Source organism: Cebus imitator, unplaced genomic scaffold, assembly GCF_001604975.1.
Source record: "Cebus imitator isolate Cc_AM_T3 unplaced genomic scaffold, Cebus_imitator-1.0 Scaffold16, whole genome shotgun sequence".
Lineage (NCBI taxonomy): Eukaryota > Metazoa > Chordata > Mammalia > Primates > Cebidae > Cebus > Cebus imitator.
In genome coordinates this window covers 11,192,576-11,218,326 of record NW_016107331.1, presented here as the reverse complement: position 1 = coordinate 11,218,326, position 25,751 = coordinate 11,192,576, and the positions used below count along the sequence as shown (strand labels likewise).

The following is a 25,751-nucleotide window of genomic DNA, read 5'->3' as shown; positions in this document are numbered from 1 at the left end:
TACCAAAATGCATTAGTCTTTCCTTCTTCCACTGCTTTGTCTATGGGCTCCAAAGAAAAAATGCCATTTGGATCATCATTAGCTTCAATTATTACTGTAGCTACTCCATATTGATATACTACTGTATCACCTAAATTAAAAACAGAAAAGTCAAAATAACAGAGAGTAGCTAACTTACTATTAAATATATATATTTTAATTAAGAAAGTTTATAATTCAGCTCAAATTTTTAGCAAGAATTCCTCACTGCAGGTCATACAAACAAATGCAAAATACTGCTCCATATTTCCAAGATGTTTATGTACACACACATATATACAAACATACATACAAAGAGAGAGATGGCTACATAAATTCAAGATAAAATAGCTCCTATTTTGTTTTTTAGTTACAAATGAACTATTTTATTGAAAAACTCACTTTTCTTCAAATACAAATATAGCTTCAATAGCTTAATTAGAAATCAAAAATATAATTTCTTCTAATTTCAAATTTTTTAGGGATATTCTTTTATTTCATGAAACTAATAAAGGATTACTCGATAACATAAAAATACTACTGTCCATGTTCACTGGAATCACTGACCTGAGCGTTCCCCTTTACATCTCTGCCTTCAGGCAGTGAAGTTTGATCTGGTTCTACATAGAACAAAGCAATGACCACGGTTTTGAGCTTGCTTCCTTTCTACTCCAGTTCTTTGCACAGCATGTTAGCACTGCTACTTCCCTGAGGTCTTTATCTCTTCATCTTTACTCCAGCTGTTGCATAGGGGAGCAAGTCCTTCCCATCTTCACTCACCTAACTTATAACTCCTGAAAACCCACCTCATGCAACAAGTCTTCCAGGAATTATTCCTTGAATCCCCAAATTAAGCAAAGCGCCTCTCCAGTGTGCTCTTATGGCACTTTGCTCTTTGTCAGTCTATCATAACAATGATCATATTATACTGGGACACACATATACATACAGATATACACACAAAATTTTACTATATGGTCCTTGGACAAATGATTCTTATTCAATTCCATGCCCTGAAAATAATAGATGCTCAGTAACTGGTGCACAGAATTTATTTATTGATGAACTGATGCAACTAACACTTTCAAAATTAGATGTATACAACACCTACAGCTAAAATTATAGAAACAAATTATATATAGCAAACCAGCTCATCAAAAAATTTATACAAATATATTACTGTACTCAGCTTCACTTGAAAATTCAATAGAAAAAAGACATAAAAATAGTAAATCATTGTGTAGAAAATGCTGACAATAAATAAAGAGCATGTAATAAAATCTAACAAAAATAATAAAACCTAACTTTGGCAGGGTTCTATTATCACGTGCATTTGTAATGCAACATGTCCCAGGTGGTGCTGAAAATTCATTCTGTTTCTCTATTAGATGAACTGGGAATATTTAACAAGGGCTTGAAGGATGGCCACATCCTTTGATTCAATATCAGAGCATATGCTCTAAATGATAAGTATCAGCCTAAACAGCCACTGCCAGCGCTAGGTCATGTCAGAGATGCTGCCTCTACAGAGTCCCATCATGGGCGTCACAAGTCTTTGATGTTTCCATATCATAATGGAGGAAAGAAAAAGAGGAAAAGAGCTATCACAAGTTCTAGAGATTTTTGTCATCTGAGCCTTCTTAACTAAAGCAAATGGATTCTCAAATGCCATCATTTCTGAAAAAATATTAAAGTCAAATGCAACAGCAGTACAGGTAACACACATACCATAGGCCAATAACCCAATCACATCTTGTGTTCTCCCTCTCTCTTTCTCTCAAAACCAAATGATATACACACACACACACACATACACGCACACACACACACACACACACACACACATACATATATATACACATACACACATATACATATATATACATATATATGTATATATATATTTCTGCAGTGACATATTTCACAGAAAAAACTAATTAAACTCTTTTTCAAGAGCCAATTTCCAGCTGGGCACAATGGCTCACACCTGTAATCCCAGCACTCTGGGAGGCCCAGGTGGGTGGATTGCTTGGGGTCAGGAGTTCTAGGCCAGCCTGGCCAACATATCGAAACCCTGTGTCTACTAAAAATACAAACATTAGCCAGGTGTGGTGGTGCCAGCCAATAGTCTCAGCTACTCAGGAGGCCGAGGCAGGACTTGAACCTGGGAGGCAGAGGTTGCAGTAAGCCGAAATCACACCACTGCACTCCAGCCTGGGTGACAGAGTGAGATTCCATCTCAAAAAAAAAATTAAAAAGTCAATTTCCATACTCTTCACAAGAGGTTCAGAATGTTTCATTCATTATTTAACCACATTGGCATTTTTTTCCTAATGATAGTTTAACCACAGTGACTTTTTTGAGATAAAAATTTTTACCAGAATCACACTGATAAATGTCATCAAGTATTTCTAGAGTAAATTCTATTAAGATATTGTCACTCCGTCATCACTTTTTTTACTTCACAGTAAAACTTTGTTTTCCACTTTTACTTCACTAAAATTATTTTTATCTGTAGCAATTCCTTTCATTTAAATTTCATGATTGGATTCGCCAAATATTTTTAGTCTACATAAGATCTGAAGATGTTTATTGCAATTGTGAAATTGCCCTTGTGGCTTTTTGTTTGTTTGTTTTTGTTTTTGCTTTTGTGACGGTGTCTCTATCGCCAGGCTGGAGTGCAGTGGCGCAATCCCGGCTCACTGCAATTTCCATTTCCCAGTTTTAAGCAATTCTCCTGCCTCAGCCTCCTGAGCAGCTGGGACTACAGGCATGTCCCACCATACCCAGCTAATTTTTTTTTTTGTATTTTTAGTAGAGATGGGGTTTCACCATGTTGGCCAGGATTGTCTTGATCTCTTGGCCTCGTGATCCCCCCGCCCTGGCCTCCCAAAGTGCTGGGATTACAGGTATGAGCCACCAAGGCAGCCATGCCCTTGTGGCTTTTTCCTACAAAGTCAAATTTTCCTCACAAGATAATAGTTTTTAGTTTTAACTTTTTTGTGTGTTTTCTTAGTTAAGCTATGTGAAAAATGAGAGGCGGAGAAAAAGAGGAAGGGGAATAGAAAGAGAGACAGCAATCAAGAAGGTCAAAGAGATAGGGAGAATGAAAAACACAGCTAAAACAGTAATTAAGAGATCTCTTTCTCTTTCTCTTTCTAAACCTTTCAGTCCAAAAGGCACAAGGTGGAACACAATGTTGGCAATCCACTGGGGGTGGCAGGTAGGGCACCACAGCGACCTGATGCAAACATTAGAGCTCATGACGTCATCTCTGTGGGAGAACACACACTATTGTATTCAGGGTGATGGGGCATCATATCTTTAACTTACTCTCAAAAGGTTCAAGGGGAAAAAAAAAAGAAATATCAAGAGAAGCTATAGGCCTTTCCAATTTACGGATGAAAGAGCCCAAACATTCTCAAATCCCAAAGAGTGGGGTCAAAACATCCTGTTTCATTTATAGTATGGAGAAGAAGGACAAGCACATCTTTTTCCCTTGCAAATTGTCATTCATTTTGGCCATGGTTCCAGAGAATTATCAAACAGTTGAGGTTAGCTGCCTACAGAATTAAGCTTCCCAACCAAGTGTGCCAGCACCCTGCTTCAGGGAAAATGCTACAGGATACCCATCCCTTAAGTGGCTGGGTGACTAAGCAATGCCTAGGGAAACTGCCTAAGGCCTGTTACTTTTAGCAGTAAGAATTCACTTCCTTGTGTATCAGAATTTTCTATTTGTGCCACATTGTAAGAGAAGGTTTAAAAGGATGCCATCAGGTATGCTAAATACATAAATGTTCAACACATATATTCCTCACCCCATTTCTCAAGAAAGCAATGAAACAATTTTGCCCTTGAACAGTACAAATATAGTTAGGCCCTGCTCGTCCCCATTATTGGACAGTAGTGCTTAATTTCACCTTATTAAAGCATGGTGGCAGATCTGCCATAAAAAAGTATAATTTACTTACCTGTTGAATTAAAGAGGGTGATATAAAAAGGCTCATCTGTTTCCGGGATACCATCTTCATTAACAAATATGGATATGCTCTGCTCTCTACTTCCAATCTCAAAAATGAGCATTTCTCCTTTTTCAACAGGAACAAAATCTCTCTCTCTTGCAGTAGCCTTCCCATCCATGGTAGCATACTGGACTGTGCAAGTCCCATCAATAGATCCATTTCTGAGGACTGTAAAGTTGGCAGTCTCACCTTCCTGAACCCTCACTACACGAGGTTCTGAAATATCCAGAAAGAAAGAACACATGAGTTTTTCTGATTCCATCACATATTTTCAGATCACATTGTGCTTCTCCCTGTGCTCCATGAGAGAAGCCTTCTACCATGTCTTTGCTAAAATAATTAGCTCTGTTCCCAACTCTGACATGAGTCCCCTCTGATTACTTCAACAGCCAATGGTTGTCCTCTTGCCTTAATTCCTAAAAAATTCATTATCTTCAACATTGAATTGGTCACCAAATTGCATGCTATTTCAAATCCTTTGCCTATTATTTCATAAATCTCATTTCCAAGTTGACGATTTAACTTCCTTGAGAACAGGCCCAGAGGTCTTATGTTTTATATTTGTCACAGCAGTTACCAGAAGCTTGAACACAAGGCTAATTCCATTAAGTACACATTAACTGAAGGTTAAGAATGTGACTCAATAAAATATAAAAGGTTTAAAAGATTCCTGCATTTGGTAAATTAACCTATGTATAGATGACAAAAAGGATTCAAGAAAGAATTAGACATAAACCGTTTCATAAACAAAACTAAAAGATGCTTCGGGTAGCAAAAGACAGCTCTAAATAAAGTGTTAAAGTGGCAAAATGAAAAAACTTTAATTAATATTTCCATTAAACATTAGTTTTTATACTACATAGCCATCCATTAGGCATAATACTCAGGTCCTTCTAATACATAATCTTGCCCTGAACCAGCTAGACTGTGTATTAGAAGAATCACATGGAGAAGCGTTATTTTCTGCACAAAAGAAAGAAAATACTCATAAATGTGAGGGGGGAAAATGGTAACAAAACAGTACTTATTTTCCTTTGCTTCAGAAATTTTTTTAAAGTATTTGTTAAAACTTCGAATAGATTAAATAACAAACCTCAAATGAATCATAAAATCCTATTTAAACAAGCATCAATTGCGCTTTATTGAAAATGTTCAGTGAAAAAAACTGCTATGTGTGTGTGTGTGTGTGTGTGTGTGTGTGTGTATACATATATATACACTGCTTAAGAAATATGTAAGCTCATTCAAGTAAGATAGCAATACCACCTGCAAAATAAATAGGGTCATCATTTCTTCTAATCCTCAGAGTTGCAGTTGTTCTGTTTCCCACTTTAGCTCCTCCAGTGGCATTCAGTAGGATAATGGTAAATTCTTCCATTTCTTCTGGAATCTTTGGAAAATGTTACATGTTTTAAGTCAGGTGACTTATACATATAAATTATATTATATATTCTTAAATTATTGAGTTTTTTTAAAAAGCACCATTAATACTACTATTATTCATTTCCTTTTCTGAGGCAAAACCTTCCCTAACATACTCAGATAAAACTCAGACCACCCCCAAAACTATTTTCATCTGCATTCATACAAACAGCCACTTTATTTAGACTATGAAATTTAATGGAAATATAGATATTTTACCTTATATAAGCTAAAAACAGATATACTACAGAGGTTATATTATTTCTGTAGGAAAATGGGAAACATGTTGATTTTTAAGATGAAACATAAAAATAACTTTTTGAACACTTAGAGCAGAGTTTTTCATAGTAACTAAAGCTCAGCAAGCTCAAAAGGCCTCTTAACAAAGCTTACTAAAGTTTCACCTGCATAGGTCATACAGGCCTTACTCCATGCCCTAACAAGATTTGATTCCCCATATTTCTGAGCCTAAATGGATCCCCAGGTGAACAGTTTATTTTTCACTTCATCCCTCTGAACTGGTGTTCTCCCCCAAACAAAACAGAAAGGTGTTAGAATTTTGTCTCTTGAGGAATGGGTCTGAGGGAAAGGGGACCAGCCTCCATAGCTGTTCTAAGTGCCGCTCTCCACAGACAGGTTTACTCCCTGTTGTTACTAAGATCTTTCTCTTTACTATCAGAAAGAAAAAACACCATGTTTGGTCCATGACTCATATGGCCCCGTGTCTTGATGCTGAGACTGAACCATAGAACGCTTGATAGATGGCCTTGCCTTCAAACGGACTAAATACAAGCCGAGGGCTTCACCTCTTCCACAACTAAGAATCCCTGATACTGCATACATGAGCAATGTCACTGACCACTGTCAGTTCTAGAGTTCAACATGCCTTCAGAGAAACAAAAAAATAATACTGAGCTTTTGGCTTACGGTCAGACACTGTCACACCTGAGTTCTTTATCACAAACTTTTATCACAAAATATACTACCAGGTGTTTAATTATTTAATAAAAAAATTATTATTGAGCAACTACCACAAGTAAGGCAGAAAGTTATATGCAATATTTACCTCATCTGGAAGGGAGTAAATGGTGATATTTTTTGAAAATTCCTTATCTCCAAAGACAATAGTCCCTTGTATGGGAAATACATCTTGCGTAAAGTCTGGACTAACCACCCATGATACACTAACATCACCAAAGTTGCCTCGATTTCTTACTACATCATAAACAGCTGCAAAATAGAAACATACTTATTATATATGAATACATAACTAAACTTTAAAATGATGAGTAAAGAAATTGGTCAAATAAACAAAAATAAAAACAACACTTCTTTTTAATAAATGCCAACTATTTGCTTAACACAGCTTTTAAGGTACATATAAAAATATATTAGCCTGTTCCTCCCTCTGTAGGTATATAATTAATAGAATAAATGGACTCAATCTTTTCTAGTTTTGGATTTCAGAAGTCAGTTGGCATGGGAAACAGAATGATAATAAATTAGGCACACCTATCATAAAGTCCTGTAAGGATATCTGCTAAAAGCAGTTACAGAAAGCTTCCAGCTCAAGTGTGATTTCCTTACCCAGATAGACACTGCTCTAAAAATAAAATATTTATCATTTTCTGTTACCTCAATAGTTCCCTAGCAATAGTTCTTAGTTTTAAGGTTCTCCCTATTTGGATGGACTTGTGCTTGGGTGTTTGAGTTGCACTGCAGATGTTTAATTAGTATCAAAATATAACTGAAGTCATCAGTACCATCACAATACTATGTAAGAAATATAAATCATGATCCTAAATATGACTCCAAAAAAAATTCTTCACTATGTGGAATTTCTAAGGCAGGGTGAGCAACTGGAAATAACTAGCTAATAAAGAAATAAAATATATATATATATATATATATATATATTTCTTCTTCAGTACACAGAAATACAATATAAGATACAGAATAAATTACCACTATAGATATCATCTCCTTTGCTTTCATTTATCATCACAATTAGATCATCAGAAACAAATTCTATAATCCCATGAGGATCATCATTTTTCAGAATCGTTATATTGACAATCGTAGCACTTCCCAACTTGCTTTCCCGTTCTCCATGGCTGCTGAGAACTACCCAGTAGTGTTCATCCAACTAAAATGAATGCATCAAAAGTGGGGAAATTATAAAGTTGACATTTTCAAAACAAATTAAAAACTATAAATATTCAAGAATATTATATTCTCAAATTTTCAGAAATGTATAACTCACTAAAAGGACAAAAGAGGTGATACTATTCCTTAAAAAATTAACATTCTCCTGTCAATTAAGAGAGACACCAGAAATATGTATACATTCTCCAAAAAGAGACAGAGAGAAACAATGATAATACTCTGAAATGATAAGAAAACTGAATGTTATCACTGATGATCTAGTCATTTAAACTTACAAGAGTGAATAAAATAAAATTAATTTAAGAGCTACACATGCATTGGTGAGTAAACATAATGGAACTATACTTGGTTCCATTAATATAAAACTCAAATTTCTTTTTTTCAACAAAGTAATTCTATAGCAGAATTTCTTCAGTTTAAAATCACATCATTAAAAGTTCAGTCAATACATATTACCTAAAGGAAGCCTTAACATGAATAAAGCTAAAGGGAGATGAAAACTGATCATACACTGAAAGTCTAAAATTATATGGTATTTTTTTATGTGGGACAAAAATACACCATTTTAATTTGAATGAGTCTTCATTTTTTAACCTTTTGTTAAAAATTTTCCAAATCTATGTACTTCTTAATCTTTTCTTGCCCACCTCTTTACTGTCTCCTTGCCAATGTTCAAAATATTTATATTCATAATATGCCAAATACTATCAATATTACAGAGAAATACAAAGAAAAAATAAAATCCCATACCTCTGGTATTCCATCCAATCTTGCTAGTAAGGTGATCACTATCTCCCTTTCTCCAGGTTTAAATTCTAGCACTCCCGTGTTTCCATAGAATTCATTGCTATCTCTTGGCTCTACTCGGTAGTGTAGAAACTGCTTAACAAGGGATCCCCTCGATCGGATGATGTGGAGCTCTACAGATTCTCCTTCCTTAAAAAAAAATCCACAAAAGTTGAAATCCTTTGAGATCATTCTTCTGAAATTGTGAGCAGGGAATAAATGGAAGTTTTTTCCATACTTACTTTTATAACATAGGGTCCTCTGGAAGCAGGAGAAAATTCAAAAACTCCCCCAGAGTCATCATTTTCCAAAATAATTAGGTCACGGCTAGTATATCCAGATTTCAGCACTTGATTTTCCACGTTAACCCTAGAGAAGTCAGAGGAAAAAATGGCAACCACTACTTACAGGCTTACTTCTGAATTTTGCAGGCTTTTAAAGCAGTATTTACATCTCTTCTAGATAATGAAAAGGAAGGCTATTAGGAATTAGACCTTACATGCATTTATGTGTGTTGAAATCATTTAAAATCAAAAGAGTTTTACTCAAAACAGTTATGAAAGAACTTCTATTTCTGAATTCACTATATCTTTTTTTATTACTAAACACTACATATGTACACCAAGAATATTGTAACCAAAGGTTCTCAATATATTTTATTTATATAAAGTATCAAAATTTGCAGATTTGATCCCAGTTTTAGAAAAATTTAATTTGTAACATGTAGTTAGAAGATATCTTAAAACATAATTGTTTCAATTTTACATACACTTGAATTTATTTTTTAAACTCATTACATAAGATTATACTAACTGAATAGAGGACATAATAGCTAGATAACTAAATGGACTAAAGCAAGCCACGCTGATAAAAGAAATAAACACAATTATGATTATATTTTAGGAATACGTTGTGGTTTCAAATGCCTTCTATTCTCTTTAATTTTAAACCCATGCTTTTTTTCTTCTAGTGTAAAAGAAAATGTAGGCATATAAGAAAAACAAGAATAGAATAGATCTGAGATGCATGACGTGTTATACCAATTCCTACATATCTCTAAAAAACATATGAAAACAGTATGTTTTTTTTTTTTTTATTTCTGGTTTTAACATTCAGACCATAATTAGAATGATCAAAGGGACTTGGACTGCAAGGCTCTGAGGGCTTAAAAGCCAGCAGGCTCTTAAGAATTATCAATCCTGCAGGCTGCTCTAAACCTTTCCAAATGTCACCTCCTATTGAACCAAAAATGTACTCATGCTCAGACTTCAAATCACAATGAAACCACAATTCGTATGCAGAAATGTGTAGGAAAAAAAAAGCTCACTTCCTATTTAACAGAGAGTCTGAATTAACAATGCTTCCCAGTTTTTAGAAATCTGATAATATCTAGCATGCTAATAGCCACAGAAGAGAGAGTCTAAATAATAGGAGAGACATTTTGTATTGTTAAAAGAATCATGATTTTCATAGCAAATTTGTCCATCAATAGCCTCATTAATTAAAATTTTTTATATCCACATAAGCCAGGAAACAAAAAACTAATCAGAATGTAAAATATAAAAATCCATTCTGAACATTAACAAATTTATTTTTACACTTACTTAAAATATGCTACCCTTATGTGAAATGCAAATTCTGAAAAGTTCTGTATACAGCTCTGAGATATAAGCAAGAAATTGTATCTTGGATGTACTCAGAAAACCAATGAAACAATTCAGATAATTGATTGCTACTTCTCTGTTCAGCTACAAGATTCATAAAAGATGTTGGGTAAAAATTTCAGAAGTACAGCACAATAATTATTCTTGAGGTTATGTGTACCTACAAGGAAAGTTAATTTTAAGATCCTCTAAATGTGATTGCACTAATTGTCAAACTTCTTAACAAATACTTTAAATGCATTCGCAGTGCAAAACTCTTAGGACCAAAAATAAATAACTTTGTGTAAACTCCTCTTATCATTAGAAAATGAAACTGCACACAAAGCATGCACATCCAGGTGGACAAGCAAAATTTCCCAAGACCTGTAATCATGCAGAAGAGCAGCTTTGTCCAAAAATGATCACTTGCAAAACAAAATACTAAATCACCACAAACAAGGTATTATTTTATACACTTACCCAAAATACACGACAAACCTTTCAGTTTCTACCCTGTCAACACAGAAAGAAGTGTGGGAGGGGGGAAAAGGAGGCAGGGTATCATTTGCCAAAATCTCACTAATACTGCTAGAAATTTAGAATGGCAAGAGAAAAATAAAGCTAAAGAAAGCCTTCCTTTTTTTCCCAAGAGCTAGTAATGTTCGTTTTATGGGAACTCTGCACCCTGAATACTTTGCTATTGACAAATGCTAGCAAGAGGTTCAGCAGTTCCCACTTATGGAAGAAGACCCCATGGCTAGCTAGCATGTCAAGACCCATTCAAGACATTCCTTTCCAGGCCTCCTCCAAGGCGCTTGGGCCTGCCAAGCACTGTGCAGGCTCACAAACCGCAGCAGCTGAACAAATTTCATTCAGCCCTGCTTGTAATTACTTAGTAGCTTTAATTAGGTTTAAAAAAAATAAAAACCTCTAGTCTCAGATCTAAAGCCAGTTGTTCTTTGAGTCAGAAAAAACAAAACTCTGTAACTAGAGAAATGTATATCTTATATCATTTGCACAGGAATATACTGAAGAAGCCATATAATTATATCATTTAATTATGCCAAATATTACTTAAATACAACTTTGCATCAGGAAACCAAAACACTTTTCCAAATCCCCACTGTTTATCATTTTCAAACAGCCTTGAAAGAATATGTCAAAATGTAGAGCCCTAGAGCTTCATTTTTAAAGTCAAATGTATCATTTATAAATACAGGGTTATATACCACATATATCCAAATTCTCTGAAATAAACTGGCATAATGAAATTGTTTGTGATTTGAGGAAAACTAAATAGAATATTTTTACCCAACATGGTATTTGAAACCACCACAAATTTTTTAGTACCAGGGCAACTTTTGTCTAAAGTTAGTTGAAATACAGAGAATTTGAACTTGGATTTGACATTGACAGAAAATTATAAACTGTTATCACAATAAACTGTTAACTATTTTATTGCAATATTGGGGTTTATTATAATCACAGTAGCATTCATTTATTCTTTCACTCAAACTTTGTTAAAAATTTGCAAAATTAAGAGGAAGTTTTTGATAAAATATGCGATCTAGATTTTATTTTACATAACTAAATGTGTCTGAACACTCAAATTTTCTCATTCTTGTTCACACACAATTGAGATAATGCAAGTATGCACCAATTACTAATCAAATTAAAACAATTTTAATATACATTTGAATTAATTTTCTCTATTTAAAAAGAATCAATAATTTCTGAAATTTTCTACCTTATGATTTGTACTTCCTTATGTACTATTTTTACCCATAGGAGGCAGAAAAAAAAGTAAGAACAAAAGAAACCCTTAAAAATTATACTTAATTTAAAATGTTTACATGATAAGGTTAAAAATGAATATTTTGAAAGAATATAAAGAATAGTCACTATCAATTTGCAGATGGATAATCTAAATAATTCTTTAAACATTTAGTTGAGAGTACTAACTGTCAGCTAACAAAGTTTCTGTGGATTACTACAGCATTGGTTTATAATCACGGCTTCTTTTTCTTTAGTTATTTTCAAGGTTGTCCACTGAATGCTTAGACTTAATGCTTTACTTAATGAAAAAAGACAAAAATGAAAAAAAATAATTTCCAATTTTCATTAGATTTTACTGATTTTTGATTGTATGAAATGCCTTTTCTTAAGATTTAAATCTAAAACATATATTAAAATCATGTTATCTAGCCTGTGTGTGTGTGTGTGTGTGTGTGTGTGTGTGTGTGTGTGTGTGTGTGTTGTAAATTGGTTTTTGCTTTGGGGTGTTTTTGTTTGCTTGGGATTATGGTTGTTTTGTTTTACACTTCATGTAAGAAAGTAAGTAAACACAATATGGTTTTGAAGGAAAGCAAAAGGAACAGTGGACATTCAATAATTTATTATCTACATTCCATATTTTTCTTTCACATAAAAATAAAAATCAGTTACTCATCAGATTTTTTTAAATGTGTTTAGACAAAATGCCTACAAAGAAAAACCTAAAAGACAGTGATATAGAGAGATCCAGGGATTATATAAAATAACTTTTACTACTTTAGTACTGAATAATATAACACAAAATGTTCCTTAAATTTATCTGTTAATTTTGTTGTTTCTAAATATGAATTGCACAAAGCCCTCAAGTCACAGTAACTTTCTCTAATATGCATCAACTTTCACATAAAGAGACTTGTGTTAGAGAGAAGGCTGATTCTGATTTCTTAAAATCATTAAATCACTAAACACAGTATTTTATATATTTATAGAGAATTTTCTGAATTACTGGGGAAAGAAAGCTCTTTGAGAGATTGTGAAATTTTCTTAATATAAATTACCCACTGAGAAATGCTAGGTCAATTCTTATTATTTATTACTATAAGGGTATCTCTTAAATTTGTGCAATTTTTGATTCTTTAGAAAATAGTCATAAAATCAATGTTTAAGTTCTGTGTAAAAAAGAGAATTTCATTATATGAAGATTAATGTTTTCTTTTTACTCCCAAGCTCTAATCTTCTTTTCTGTTGAGCATAAAGCCAGCAGAACTGTTTGCTTAACCTAACATTTTAGATTTGCTGGGGCTTTTTCTTTTAATATAACAAAATATTAGCTACATTTCATATTTATCCGATCCCTTCCATAAATTCTCTCTGTAGAGCTTCTTCACAAGAAATAGCAGGGTAAAAATTCACTGAAGGATATAATTACACTCATAGTCTAATCAGAAGCCATCAATAAATAACAAAAAAAGTCTGAAGGCCAGTATGACCCTATTTGCTTTTTTTTAACTTTATATAGAAAAAAAGAATAAAACAAAAATCAAAGTTATTAAAGAGAACACAAACATACATGCTACTGAATATACCTAAATGGGTTATTACCTGTCTAGGGAAAGTGTTACGGTTTCATTCATTTCCGGTATGTCATCACCTTTGACAGTAATGTTGATTGTTGTGTCACTTTGCCCAGATAAAAACAAAACAGAACCATTAAAGGGACCTATATCATCTGCGGTCACTGATTTTGAATTAAAGCCAGAGGGCTTCAAACTCCAGTAGACAGTAGCCTGGCCATCAGTTCCATCCCGATGTAAGGGTATATATACCTTATAAAAAGAAAAGAACAGGACAATTTGTTCTAAAATACATGCTCACAAATTATATAAGCTGTGCTACTGCTATTAGTTTGTACATATATTAGTGTGTGAACATATGTATTCTACATAGAGAAGTGAACTATTAAATGCATTAAAACTCAACCAAACGATCCTCTAAGCATAGAAATAAACTTAGACATATTTGTATTAATTTTTGCTAATCAAATTTACATACAAAATTACCCTCACCCAAAAATGTGTCTAATCTGGATTTGTCTTAATAAAAGACAAATATTTTAAAAGACATAGAATTGTGAAAAACATTGAGTAATCTTCCTAAATAATAAATTTCCATTAGAGGTTCTCTGAAAATAGAATTGCTATCACAATGTAAAGTGAAAAATAAGCTCCAGTGATTAAAACTGGAAAACTATATGTCATGTAAAATACATCCTAAGTGATGGGGCAAAAAAAATTTTTTAATGTTTCTAACTAATAGGACAAATACCACAGAAAAAAAACATCAGATACTTTATCATGACTGTGGATTACCTTGAGCAAGTTACTTAACTTCTCTGATCCCAATTTTCTCATATGAAATAAAGCTAATGATTTCCTATTTTGCAAGTTTGTGGTGATGATTAGGAGTTGTTTAAGTAAAGTATCTAGAACAGTGCCTCTCTACAGTATAAAGCTAAATAAATGGAAGCTATTATAATAATTCTGAAACAAACTATTTGGTAGTTTCAGTCAAGGACAGTACACTTTAAAAATATATAATAAAAGGATCACTACAGATTATGATGAAGTTTTGTCAAAAGAAGAATATAAAGGAATATTTAATGGTAGATTACGCTATTCTTTTTATGCTCCTAAAAGAGGAGTATCCTCTTTTTTTTTTTTTCTTAATTTGCCCTTTAAACTCATCTTGGAAAAAAACCAAGATATTTTCACCATTAATAATTCTGCTACTTCAACTTACAATGGTCAGAATGCGAAACTGGTGAGGAAAGATTCTTAGGGAAGACAAAAGAAGTAACAGAGAGCTGGGTCCTAAATCACCTCGAGGGAGTGGGCATTGTCCAGGACAAACAAAGGAAAACTCCTAGTTTTTCTGCTGTTTCCCAAGAGGCGAAGAATGCAGGTTCAAGGAGCCCAAACCTTCCTAAAAGCTAATTTTTCTTAAGGAAAAAATATGAAATGGTAAATTTACAGCTTTCTAAGATAAATAAAAGCAATATACTCTTTGAGAGCAAACTAACCTTTAGACAAGAGTGTATTCAGAAAAAAAGCATGAAAAATCAAAACCATCTTGAAAAATGAAACTTCTCTGTCCATTTATAGAAGCTAATATACAACGGAAATTGAGGTCACCATATTTTAATATAAAGCTTTGATAACAAAAACTCTCCTCCTTTCTGATCTAAATCTCAACTCGGTTTAAGTCAAATTTAAGTCTGGGGGACTTGGAGAAGGTCTCAGGGACAGACTATGACTCAGGCAATGTTAAGGCTGAAGGAAGAGCCATCCCTAAATAGACAGAAGTTTGGGAAAAATTCAACCAGGGTATGTAGTGGTGGGGACAAGGGGAGGGATGGGGTGCTGTGTATGTGAATTTTTTATATGTCTATATGTAAAAATGTATACATAATGTAGAAATATATAAAATTAAAAATTCTTAGATTTAGCATTCCACAACTTTACCACCATCATTTCGACTATCAAGCATTAAGGCCCAAGCTGGCCACATCACTCCAACCCAAACATATGGAATGCTCAGAAATGGAGTACATCGAGCATACCTATGGTACCACGTCTTGGCTATTAAGAAAAAAAAAAAAAAGATTTATAGCCCAGGCACGATGGCTCATACCTATAATCCCATCACTTTGGGAGGCCAAGGGAGGTGGACCACTTGAGCTCAGGAGTTGGGGACCAAACTGGGCAACATGACAAAACATTCATCTTTACTAAAAATACAAAAAAAAAAAATAGCTGGAAGTGGTGGCACACACCTGTAGTCTCAGCTACTGGGGAGGTTGAGGTGGGAAGTTCAACTGAGCCTGAGGTGGAGGTTGCAGTGAGCCAAGATCGCACCACTGCACAGCCTGGTTGAAAGAGTGAAATCTCCTCTCAAAAAAAAAAAAAAGAAAAAGAAAAAAAAGTTTATGTTTGGCTACCACTGTATCGAATGTCACAGAACTATCTGAAAGCTGTCACATCAAAATATCCTACACTCACTCTGAGCAATTAACTCTAATTTCATTCTATCTAATATTGCAAAAGAGGATGGAAAAATTACATACTCATTAGTTACCTATGTCGAACGACATATGGAAAGCTTGTTGGACACCACGAAGCTTTTTAAGATCTGTTAACCCTATATGCTAATCCTATTTTAGGCCCCATCAATAAGAAAAAGCCTACTTACCACTTCAGCAGCAAAATCTTCTGGTTCATGCAAAACAATTGGAAGATTGCTAAGAAAGCCAATTTCTCCATTTGCAATGGCTGGAGTAACCAGTAAAGAAATATTGCAGATTTCCCCAAATCTAGGGCTTATGGGTGGGATTGGGGGAATTATGTTCACCAACTCTACAGTTTCCAACTATAATAAAAAATAAACAAAAAGTAATAAGAATTGATAGAAGGGTAAATTTTTTAAAAGGCTTAACAGCATGGGGCGACAAAGTAAGCATAGTTAGAGGTCACCAATAACTTGGCAACGTTATTCTCCTCCTCCTTAATTCACCATCCCTTTTCCACTTCCTTCGCTGGCCTCTGGAGCTATTTCTGCCCCTCAATTTTTATTATTCTCAAGCGGTCTGTCTAGCTCCTTTATCTTATAATTTTATGCCCTCTCCTTAATAATCTCTGCATCTCTCCCTCTAATTCTAAATCTTTATAACCAACTGCCACCAGACATCGTATAAATGTCACACAAACACCTTACATATACAATGTCCAAAACAGAAATCACTATCTCTCTTCCATGCCCCTTCACTGGTATTATCACCAGTGCCACCACCTGCTATTGCTCCTTGCAACCTACATCTAACTACCTTGTCCTTAAAGCAAAATATCAGAAAGTTGTCCATATCACCTTCCTGTCTTCCACTGATCCACACTTCCAATCATCACCCATTTCCCTTCTCCTCCAGACAAAATCCGGTATCAGAAGACCACTCAGAACTCCATTTATAACTTCATGCATCTTTATATTTAATGAACTGCAATGTGTAACATGCAAGCATAACATATAGTGTCCCTGTAGTTACAAATTTTACAAATTGCTGGTTTATGATCATTTGATGTATTCCAGATTTTTACTTCCCAACAGGTCTGTAGAGCTCTTGTGATTCTGTGTCCTTTTCAGCATTTTCCCAATACATGACACAGGCTTGACATAGACTTGAAACTGCAGCAGCTTCACAATAAATATTTGTTAATTCCTCCCTTCTACACAATCTGAGCTCTATTAAGAATTCTGATAAATCACAAACATTCAACATCTTAAATATTCCAACTTTTCAAAATCTAACTTCTCAATGCTCTCAGTGTTCGCTTCAAGAGTGCAGGAATAGGTAATCATTACAGGACTGCAAAAACAATAGGAATTTTAAGTTATTAAAATAAGATGCAATTTTTAACTTAATAAAACCTGTCTCTCCCACTCTTTAGAACTCTCTGTTAGGCTTTATAGTGCTGAAGTGATGACACTAAGCAACCACCAGTAAACCTGTGATTTAAATTGATTTTCCGCAAGTGGACAGGACTGGTACTGATTTCCCTCCTACTTTGTGATGAATAGTACATTTTAATGAGTAAAAGTAAAGGTGTTTTTTAAGTGTCACACATTTTGCTTTAAAAATCATATACTGTAGAAAGACGTAAACAATTTTGGTTTGGTAAATATTCATTTGAATAAAAGAAAAAAATTAGATTGATAAATTTTGTCAAATATTGGCATATGGATGAAGCCAAATAAAATAAACTGTGATCTTCAGTATACTGCATTTACTTTACAATGTAAATAAAATGTAGAGATAAATAAAGTCACATAACTGTGACTTTAACTATTTATTATTTCTAGAGAAAAGGAATATATATACACATACATATTTATTTATCGTACAAAATAGCACAAAGATAAATAAAATACAAATATTTCAATGGTATATAAATATAATGGTGTGCATTAATATAAGGCAAAGATATTTCTAAAATACACTGGTCATGTATGAGTTAGCACATATTTGTAAATGAACATTCTCATTGCTTTATATTCAAAAAGAGCTAACCTGATAATACTGTGCTAAACATCAAGAAAAAAAAACGATATATTTTTACTGAAAGCTTTCTAAAAAGAAATAAAAATATAAGTCATATTTCCCTACATTTATCAAAAAAGTTACAGAATTAATCCTATAGTATTTTTGAAAAATAGAAATTATAGATGGTTATGAAATGAACTGATGGAAAAGAAGATGCTAATTGTACATGGCTTATTTCCTAGCCTATAAGCCTTTTTTTGTCTGGGTTCCATCTGCTAAATCAAATTGCTCTATTCATTCATAAAGAATCGTTCTTTACTTTCAGATAGTTTGCCACTGGGACAGCACATTAGTAGCCCTATGCTTGCCAAAAGCTGCATCTCAGACTAATGTATTTAGCTGAGAGGGTTACTAAAGAATGAGGAGCGACCAAAGAATTCTCCTTTCTTTAGTTTCATTCAACTTTGCATGCAGAGGCTGAGGCTTCCTATTCTTGAGTTGCTCATCCATTATGTACTATGCAAAATACACAAACCTTTTATTCCAACCAGCCTTCCAGAACCTACAGCTGTTTTGAACCTCAATGAATTGTGTCAGTGACTAATAATGCCTTGTTCCCCCAAACAAGTGTTAAATTAACTGCGCTGTAAGACCTTTGTGTTTTAACTATATTGAGAGATATATAAAGAATTGAGTGTGAAATTAGTGGTGCAACTTTCCAACCCAGGATCACCAAAAATCAGATATTAATTACATCCTCCTTCAACTTTTTTCTTAGTTTTCAAGGGTCATCAAAAAATTAATTCTGTATGTTTATATGGAACACTGAAGCTGAGTAGCTAAGATAATATCTGACTTGTAGAAAGTTTCTAATAAGGATGTGCTTATACAAGAATTCTCTGTAGCTACTTAGATAGAAATATTGGACCTTTTCAAAAGATTAAAAGTTTAACAGAGGATACTGATATTAGCACAGATATAAGGGTCTCTATCCACAGTAAAGACTAGTTTGGAGGCATTATGAGAAAAGAAATTAGAAAGCTAGCATGACAACAAAAACGTTCTCTGTAACTCCATAACAACATTTCTGCATCATCAATTCTCAAACTCTTATCACATCACTGCAACTACTCTAGAGATGCCAGAATGCCCAGGCCTCTATGAAAGCAAAAGCAACTGTGTAAAATCTTTGCCTCATTCCACTTGTTTTAATAATCTGGTTCTTGTATGAGTTGTAGATTATGCAAGACTGGAGACAAACAGAAAGGAGAATGCTAGGCACCAAAAAATCCCAAAAAAACCCCTTAAACATATACTTATGAGAATGTTCTGAAATCCTGAAACCTGAGGATCCTGACAGCAGAGAAGACAAACAAGTGCTCACATCAAAAAATTCCATTAAATTCTGAAACTCCACTCAACAAATTGTATCCCAGAGAGTCTTGAAATTTGAGAAACGCTACCCTAAGTGTGAACTGGTAAAATCAGGATGCATTTACACATTAATAAAATCAATTTTTAAAAGCAAACAAATTATGTCATTTTGTGGCATAAAACCAGAGTTTTTTTGTTTTGGTGTTATTTTTAGTTTCTAAGTATATCTCTAAATGTGTTCTGGTGGCAGCATTCTAGTTGTTTTAACTTAATGCTCACAAGGGACCCAGTCATGTCCTTGGCCATTGTAGCATTTCACTTCACAGATCCAGACCCCCTGGCATCCACAAGCCACAGGACAAACCAGACGTAATTGTGAATACAGCCGTGTTCCATATGCCTATCACTTCAAGAAAAATCCAAGCGTCCTCCAGAGAGTGAGTCATCCTCACAGACAGAACACACATTACATGAAAATCTTCCCACTTGGAGGAGATGCAAGAAAACAAAAAATAATAATAATAAAGATGAAGATCAGGATCTACTGCCATTAGTGTAGGGCTCTGGGGAAGAGGACAAATGCTTCCCTCTGTGTAGGCATATTACAAAAAGGTGTCCTTTACCTACTAAGAAATCCTACATCTCCATAACAGGTCACCCACTAAGTCCCTTGGACAGAACAAAAGTCCTTGAAAAATACGCAAACAGCACAAGTATGCCTGGAGGCTCAGCTCAGAAAAAGGCAGGAGTCTTCAAACTGAAAACAGTCACGCTACCAAGTGCTGACACAGTCCTACAAAATTCAGAACACCAAGGAACAGCTGCAAAAAGCTTTCAGAGATAAATATCAAGTTATCTAAAAGATAAATCATTTCCTTCACTTCAAATTTCTCATCTGCAACTCTGGAAGCTTAACAACAATACCGTTCAAGTTCTGAAGAAGAAATTATTTTAATCTAGAAACTTCTACCCAGCCAAACTATCAATGTCAGTTTAAAATTTCACATTTCAGCTGCTCAAAGACCCAAAAAGTTTACCTTACATATACACTTTCAGCACATGTATTTGAGGGTAGCTATATTACAACAAAACTACAGCATAATCCCAAAGAAAAACGCAAGAGTTCAAGGAAATTCAGGAGTTCAGTAAAAACCATCCCAGACAACAGGTGTGAAACAAGCATACAAAGCAGTTAGTATAGCTAAACTCAACATTCAACACGCACAGGAAGACAGCGGCAAGGTCTCAATAATGTAGTGAAGATGACATATAGAAAACGGACAATGAGAAACTCCAGAGAAAGGAATAATAAATCCATCATAAAATCTAGGCAAAATATGAAATATATTTAAATGTGGCATGATTCAAAAAAAATTGTGAAACACGGTATTTCATTTGCTACATACTTCACTTGGCAAAATGTATGGTGACATAAGATTTTAGCTCTTTCCTTGTCAATCCATTCACACTACCGGATTCTGCACTTAACTGATTTACATAATTCAAATTTGATAAGCATCCTTTATTGATTTTGAATTTTCAGTATCAAGCAATCAACACATGGAAAACAACAATAGTATCATAAATGAGTACAGATATTTTACACTTTGGCCATAAAAGTAATATTTAACAGAAGTTGAGAAACGAAATATTTAAAATGGAAGGATATGTCATGGGGATTTTACTAAATAGTTGAAGGTCCAGAGATTCTATCTAGACAAAGAAATCGATTTTTGAGTATATTATTTTAAAGTATTTATAAAATTTGTTGATTACAGGCATGAGCAGTGGCTCATGCCTGTAATCCCAGCACTTTGGGAGGCCCAGGCAGACAGATCATCTGAGGTCAGGAGTTCGAGACAAGCCTAGCCAACATGATGAAACCCTGTCTCTACTAAAAATACAAAAATTAGCCGGGCATGGTGGCAGTCACCTGTAATCCCAGCTATTTGGGAGGGTGAAGCAGGAGAATCGCTTGAACCTGGGACGCAGAGATTGCAGTGAGCTGAGATCGCGCTACTGCACTCCAGCCTAGGGGACAGAGTGAGACCCTGTCTAAAAAGAAAAAAATATATATCATATTGCTTTATTTCTGAAATATTTATCTTGCAATATTCATTATGAAAACATATTTATTCTACAAATCCTATTCCTATGTCATATTTTCCCAAATCAATTCAAAGCAAGGTTAGCCTCTTTCTCCCGCCCTCCCTGTAATAGTTTACAAGTTACTCTACTATGTTATCCATAATAGTCTGACTTGAATGACTGGCGTTTCACATCTGGTGTCCTTTTAATGTCACCTAATTAAAATATTAACTTTGATAAAAATTCTTGTCTTATTTATCCTTATATAGCTTAGAAGCAGGCACAGTCTTCTGACTCCCTAAATAACTTTTAGTAACAAAATATAAATGACAGCAAAATAACAAGAGCAAAATAATTTTTAGTTAATTCTTTCACATAGATTAGTACATGTGAAGGTTAACCAAAGTTAAGATTATTTTAATCATAAAAGTACCTGTACTAGAAAGTGAGCCCCATTTTGAAGGAATGCATCATTTCTTATTGGTAAATTTGTAGTGACTTGAGTTTTTTGCTCTGGAAAAATGAGGTCATTTTTCCTCGATATATTTAAGATGCCATCTTTTGCTTGCAAGGGGTCCACAGCTCCAGCAGGAATGTAAAGTACAGAATAAAGCAGCCTCACATCTCCTTTAGTTCCTCCTAGTCTTGTAAAACTCAAAGATAAGTATCGTTCACCTGGGCTGCTTTCAATCTTCTGGTTTTCCATAGGAAAAAATGTTATTAGGCCATAAACATCATCACTATCTTGAATGTAGAACAAAAGCTGCAGATGAAGAAATAAAATATTAAAGTATAGAATTCTCACATCTGAGATTATCAAACTCTGTATTTTCCATGCTATTCTAATTTTAAAATGTATTTATACTTCATGTTTAAAAATGATGACTTCATGTACATAATGGAGTAAAAGAAGAACCAAAACAGATTTGGAAATGTTTCTAAATCATAGTTTGTGGAATTTTTTAGAGGATAAAATATTTATTTTCAGAAGGAATACTGAGCAAGGAAACTATTATTTTTCCTGTCCCTTCAAACTAAACATAAAGTAGATTTATGTGTGATCAAATTCTTTCTTCTACAGCACAGAAATATTAACAAGCATAAAGCATAATAAGAGTTATACCTCTGCTGGCTGGCTCACTTCTGCACCTCCTTGTATTGTGTGGGGCAGAATTTGAAGTAGATAAGCTTCTGCCTCTTCTGGAAGATCATCATCAACCACAGTAAGAATGATGGTTGCCAACATCTGCCCTTGTGCAAAATGGAGAATTCCAGAGCTGGGTCTGATATCTGCTGTTACTGGTAAGGGATCACTGCTGTTCCGTGTCAACACCCAATTCACAGAGACATTCCCATGGGTGCCACCATTTCTAACCACTGTGATTTCTTCAAATCTTAAATTTTTTAAAAGAAATACATATTGTCACATAGTACACTTCATTTCCCTGAGATAAGCTTTCCCAATATCAAGTTGTCCATTAAACACTGATAAAACCAGAATCTATATAACAAAAGAATAACTGATTTGCTTTTTGTTTTGTTTACGACTGGGTCATACTCTTGCCCAAGCTGAAGTGCAATGGCATGATCAGAGCCCACTACAACCTCAGCCTCATGGACTCAGGTAATCCCCCTGCATTGCCCTCCCAAGTATCTGGGACTTCAGGTGCACACCAACACACTCAGCTAATCTTTTTATATATTTTTTGTGGACAGAGTCTCACTTTGTTGTCCAGACTGGTCTCGAACTCCTGGCCTCAGGCAATCCTTCCCCTAAGCCTGCCAAAGTGCTGGGATTACAGGTGTGAATCGCCATGGCTGGCGGAAAAAGACGTTTTTAATATGAAAGTGTAAATATGTGAATGCATCCTCAGAAACTACTATACTATCAATCATTTGCATAATTACACTCCAAATAAGAAAGAAAACAGTGAAGTCATGGTAGAGAAAGTGACACATATTCTAACAGTTCATTGTTGTATCCAATACCACAAAACTTAAATCTTGGAAGAGCATATTAAAATAATGGTAGCAACATGTTTAAAATAAATCATACCTTGATATTGTATCTTCATCAATTATAACTGTCCTTTCAAATAAGACACTGTTGAATGAAAGGACTCCATAAGGTTTATCATTTGGCTTAATGGTGACTTGAACAACAGAAGGACTTATTAGCACAGCATCTCCCTGTAAGGTATCTTTTAGTAACATAATGTGAAATGATTCAGAAATCTCTGGTATGGTGTCATCAACTATTTGAAATTTCAAGTGAGATTCATGAATAAAAGGTGGAAAAACAACAGATGTGTTTGGTTGAAGATCAATGAAGTCCAGATTTTGCTGGGCATGTGCTGTGGAGTTCCCAGTTACAATAGCATAATTGATTGAAACCTCATATTCATCAGATCCAATCAGATTTCCATTATTGTCCTTTCCCCGAACTACTGGAATTACAAGTATGTGGTCTTCCTCAGGAACCAAATAAGTACTCTGAAGAAATCTCACGGGGCTATCATTTTTCTTAATGATGATCTCAACTGAATTCCTAGAGGTGTTAATCTCAGCTCCTCCTTCTACACTTTTCAGTTGAATCAAAAATATTTCATCATTTTCTGGTATCTGTTAAAGGAATATAAACAGGGCAAAACATCAACAGCCAAAACACCTGCAAAGAAACTAAAGTATAACAAGTCATTATGTTTCAATACAGTTACATAGAAATAAAAATTATTTAACTGAAGGAGCTAAGTGAGAGGTTTGTTTAGTCTCCAATTACTAAAATAGTTTCCACAGGTAAATAATGTATTTTAGACAGGAAAAGAAAATGTAACAAAGCAATGGTACAAGTAATGAATTCCAGGCATAATGTCTTTCAGCCTTAACTGGTCCTTAGATTAACCCCACAGATTAAATAGTAAAAAAAATTGACATACATTTCTATCAGTTTTATCAGGTTAGTAAGGTGAGAAGCAGTATTCAAAGTGTAATAATACCCAAGAATCTGGAAAGTACATTAAATATTACATAAAATTGTTAGTTTTCCTTGTGAATTATTCTTGTTTTTCTCCAAATGGTTGCTAATTCAGGAGTGAAACATATGACACCAACATATGCTTTTCAAGATACACATCATGCCTCTCTGGAGAAAAAGCTGTAAGAGTCAGTACTAGGACAAATGTTGACATTGTTAAAGAGCAATTTTTTTTTTTTTTTTTTTTGCTGTTGCGGAGAAATCCTGGGGTTAATCTCCACTGTGCTGTGAGAGCTTTTCATTTACCATACTATTTTAGAAATGAAAGTGAAAAAAAATGCATGCTTTTACCTCCATCAGTAGCAACATAAAAAGCAAAGCTATTTAACTTAAAAATAGAATGTTATGATTTGATTGATGATCTTTTAAATTTATAATCAAAATGTATAATTAATCATCTCCCCAAATTATAGCCCATTCAATGCTTTGAGATCTTAAAACAAAAAGTCTTTTTTGTTTGCTTCCAGAATCAGAAAAACTAGAGATATCAATGCTTCCAAATAGTACATTTTTTCAAGAGAAAAACTGTTTTCTAATAATGTCTTCTAATCCTCTAATATTTCTTTTTTGCCTCTCTTAAGGTTTCTTGTGATTTGGTTTTAGAATTTTTGTAGGAGGGTAGAGGAAGGGTTACAAATTCCCAGCTATTTCCTTTTTGTTTTCTTTTATGGCAAAACTTAAGATTCTTCTATAAAAAGTCGTATTTTCTCTTGTTTAGCTCATGTGGGGGACATCCTTGCACATTATTGTTCAGATTCATTCTTTTCTTACCAATTAAGCCAGCTGTATCATGTATCTCTATCCTTGGTAGTTTCAATGTGAAATATGAAAACAATAAAAACCTTTCCATAAAAGTGAACATTGAAAATATCCAAACAAAAGAATATCAACTACAATAGAATTTTTCTTTGCTTTTATGGTAAAATATTTACTCTGGGTTAGTACTGTTCTTGCTCAAAATTGAAAGCACCAACAAAAATCGATTATCAGGGTATACAAAATGCTTATATGTTTGTATATGTATGGTTGCCAGTTATATTCAGATTCATCTGCTTTTAGATGTGCAATTTAATGTGAATTAAGTAAGGTAAATACTAATAAGATTTATTCCAAAATAATTAGCTATTTATTGCTGAGGTATGACTGGCCACAATACATTAAGTTCATAGAGGACTGTGTTCTGCAACACAGAATTCTTGTCCCATTTAGGTATTTAACATTAGCCCGGCCGGGCGTGGAGGCTCAAGCCTGTAATCCCAGCACTTTGCGAGGCCGAGGCAGGTGGATCACGAGGTCAAGAGATCGAGACCATCCTGGTCAACATGGTGAAACCC

The 25,751-nt window shown here is 34.2% G+C and overlaps 1 protein-coding gene across 4 annotated transcripts in view; it reads right to left on the bottom strand.

Moving 5' to 3' along the window:
* The window catches only part of ADGRV1 (adhesion G protein-coupled receptor V1), a 564,714-nt gene that overhangs the window by 486,076 nt on the left and 52,887 nt on the right, over positions 1–25,751 (bottom strand). For 3 of the 4 annotated variants that reach the window (XM_037731465.1, XM_037731468.1, XM_017508574.2), the window contains exons 7-18: positions 23,440–24,005; positions 22,507–22,777; positions 21,817–22,146; positions 16,079–16,255; positions 13,433–13,656; positions 8,657–8,783; positions 8,379–8,564; positions 7,428–7,608; positions 6,529–6,692; positions 5,307–5,430; positions 3,990–4,256; positions 4–130 (exon numbers count right to left, since the gene is read on the bottom strand). In XM_037731465.1, the coding sequence (XP_037587393.1) occupies positions 4–130; positions 3,990–4,256; positions 5,307–5,430; positions 6,529–6,692; positions 7,428–7,608; positions 8,379–8,564; positions 8,657–8,783; positions 13,433–13,656; positions 16,079–16,255; positions 21,817–22,146; positions 22,507–22,777; positions 23,440–24,005 (2,744 nt within the window). Of the gene's footprint in view, positions 1–3; positions 131–3,989; positions 4,257–5,306; positions 5,431–6,528; positions 6,693–7,427; positions 7,609–8,378; positions 8,565–8,656; positions 8,784–10,537; positions 10,688–13,432; positions 13,657–16,078; positions 16,256–21,816; positions 22,147–22,506; positions 22,778–23,439; positions 24,006–25,751 lie in introns of those variants that run through there. The other variant, XM_037731477.1, reaches the window with a different exon arrangement.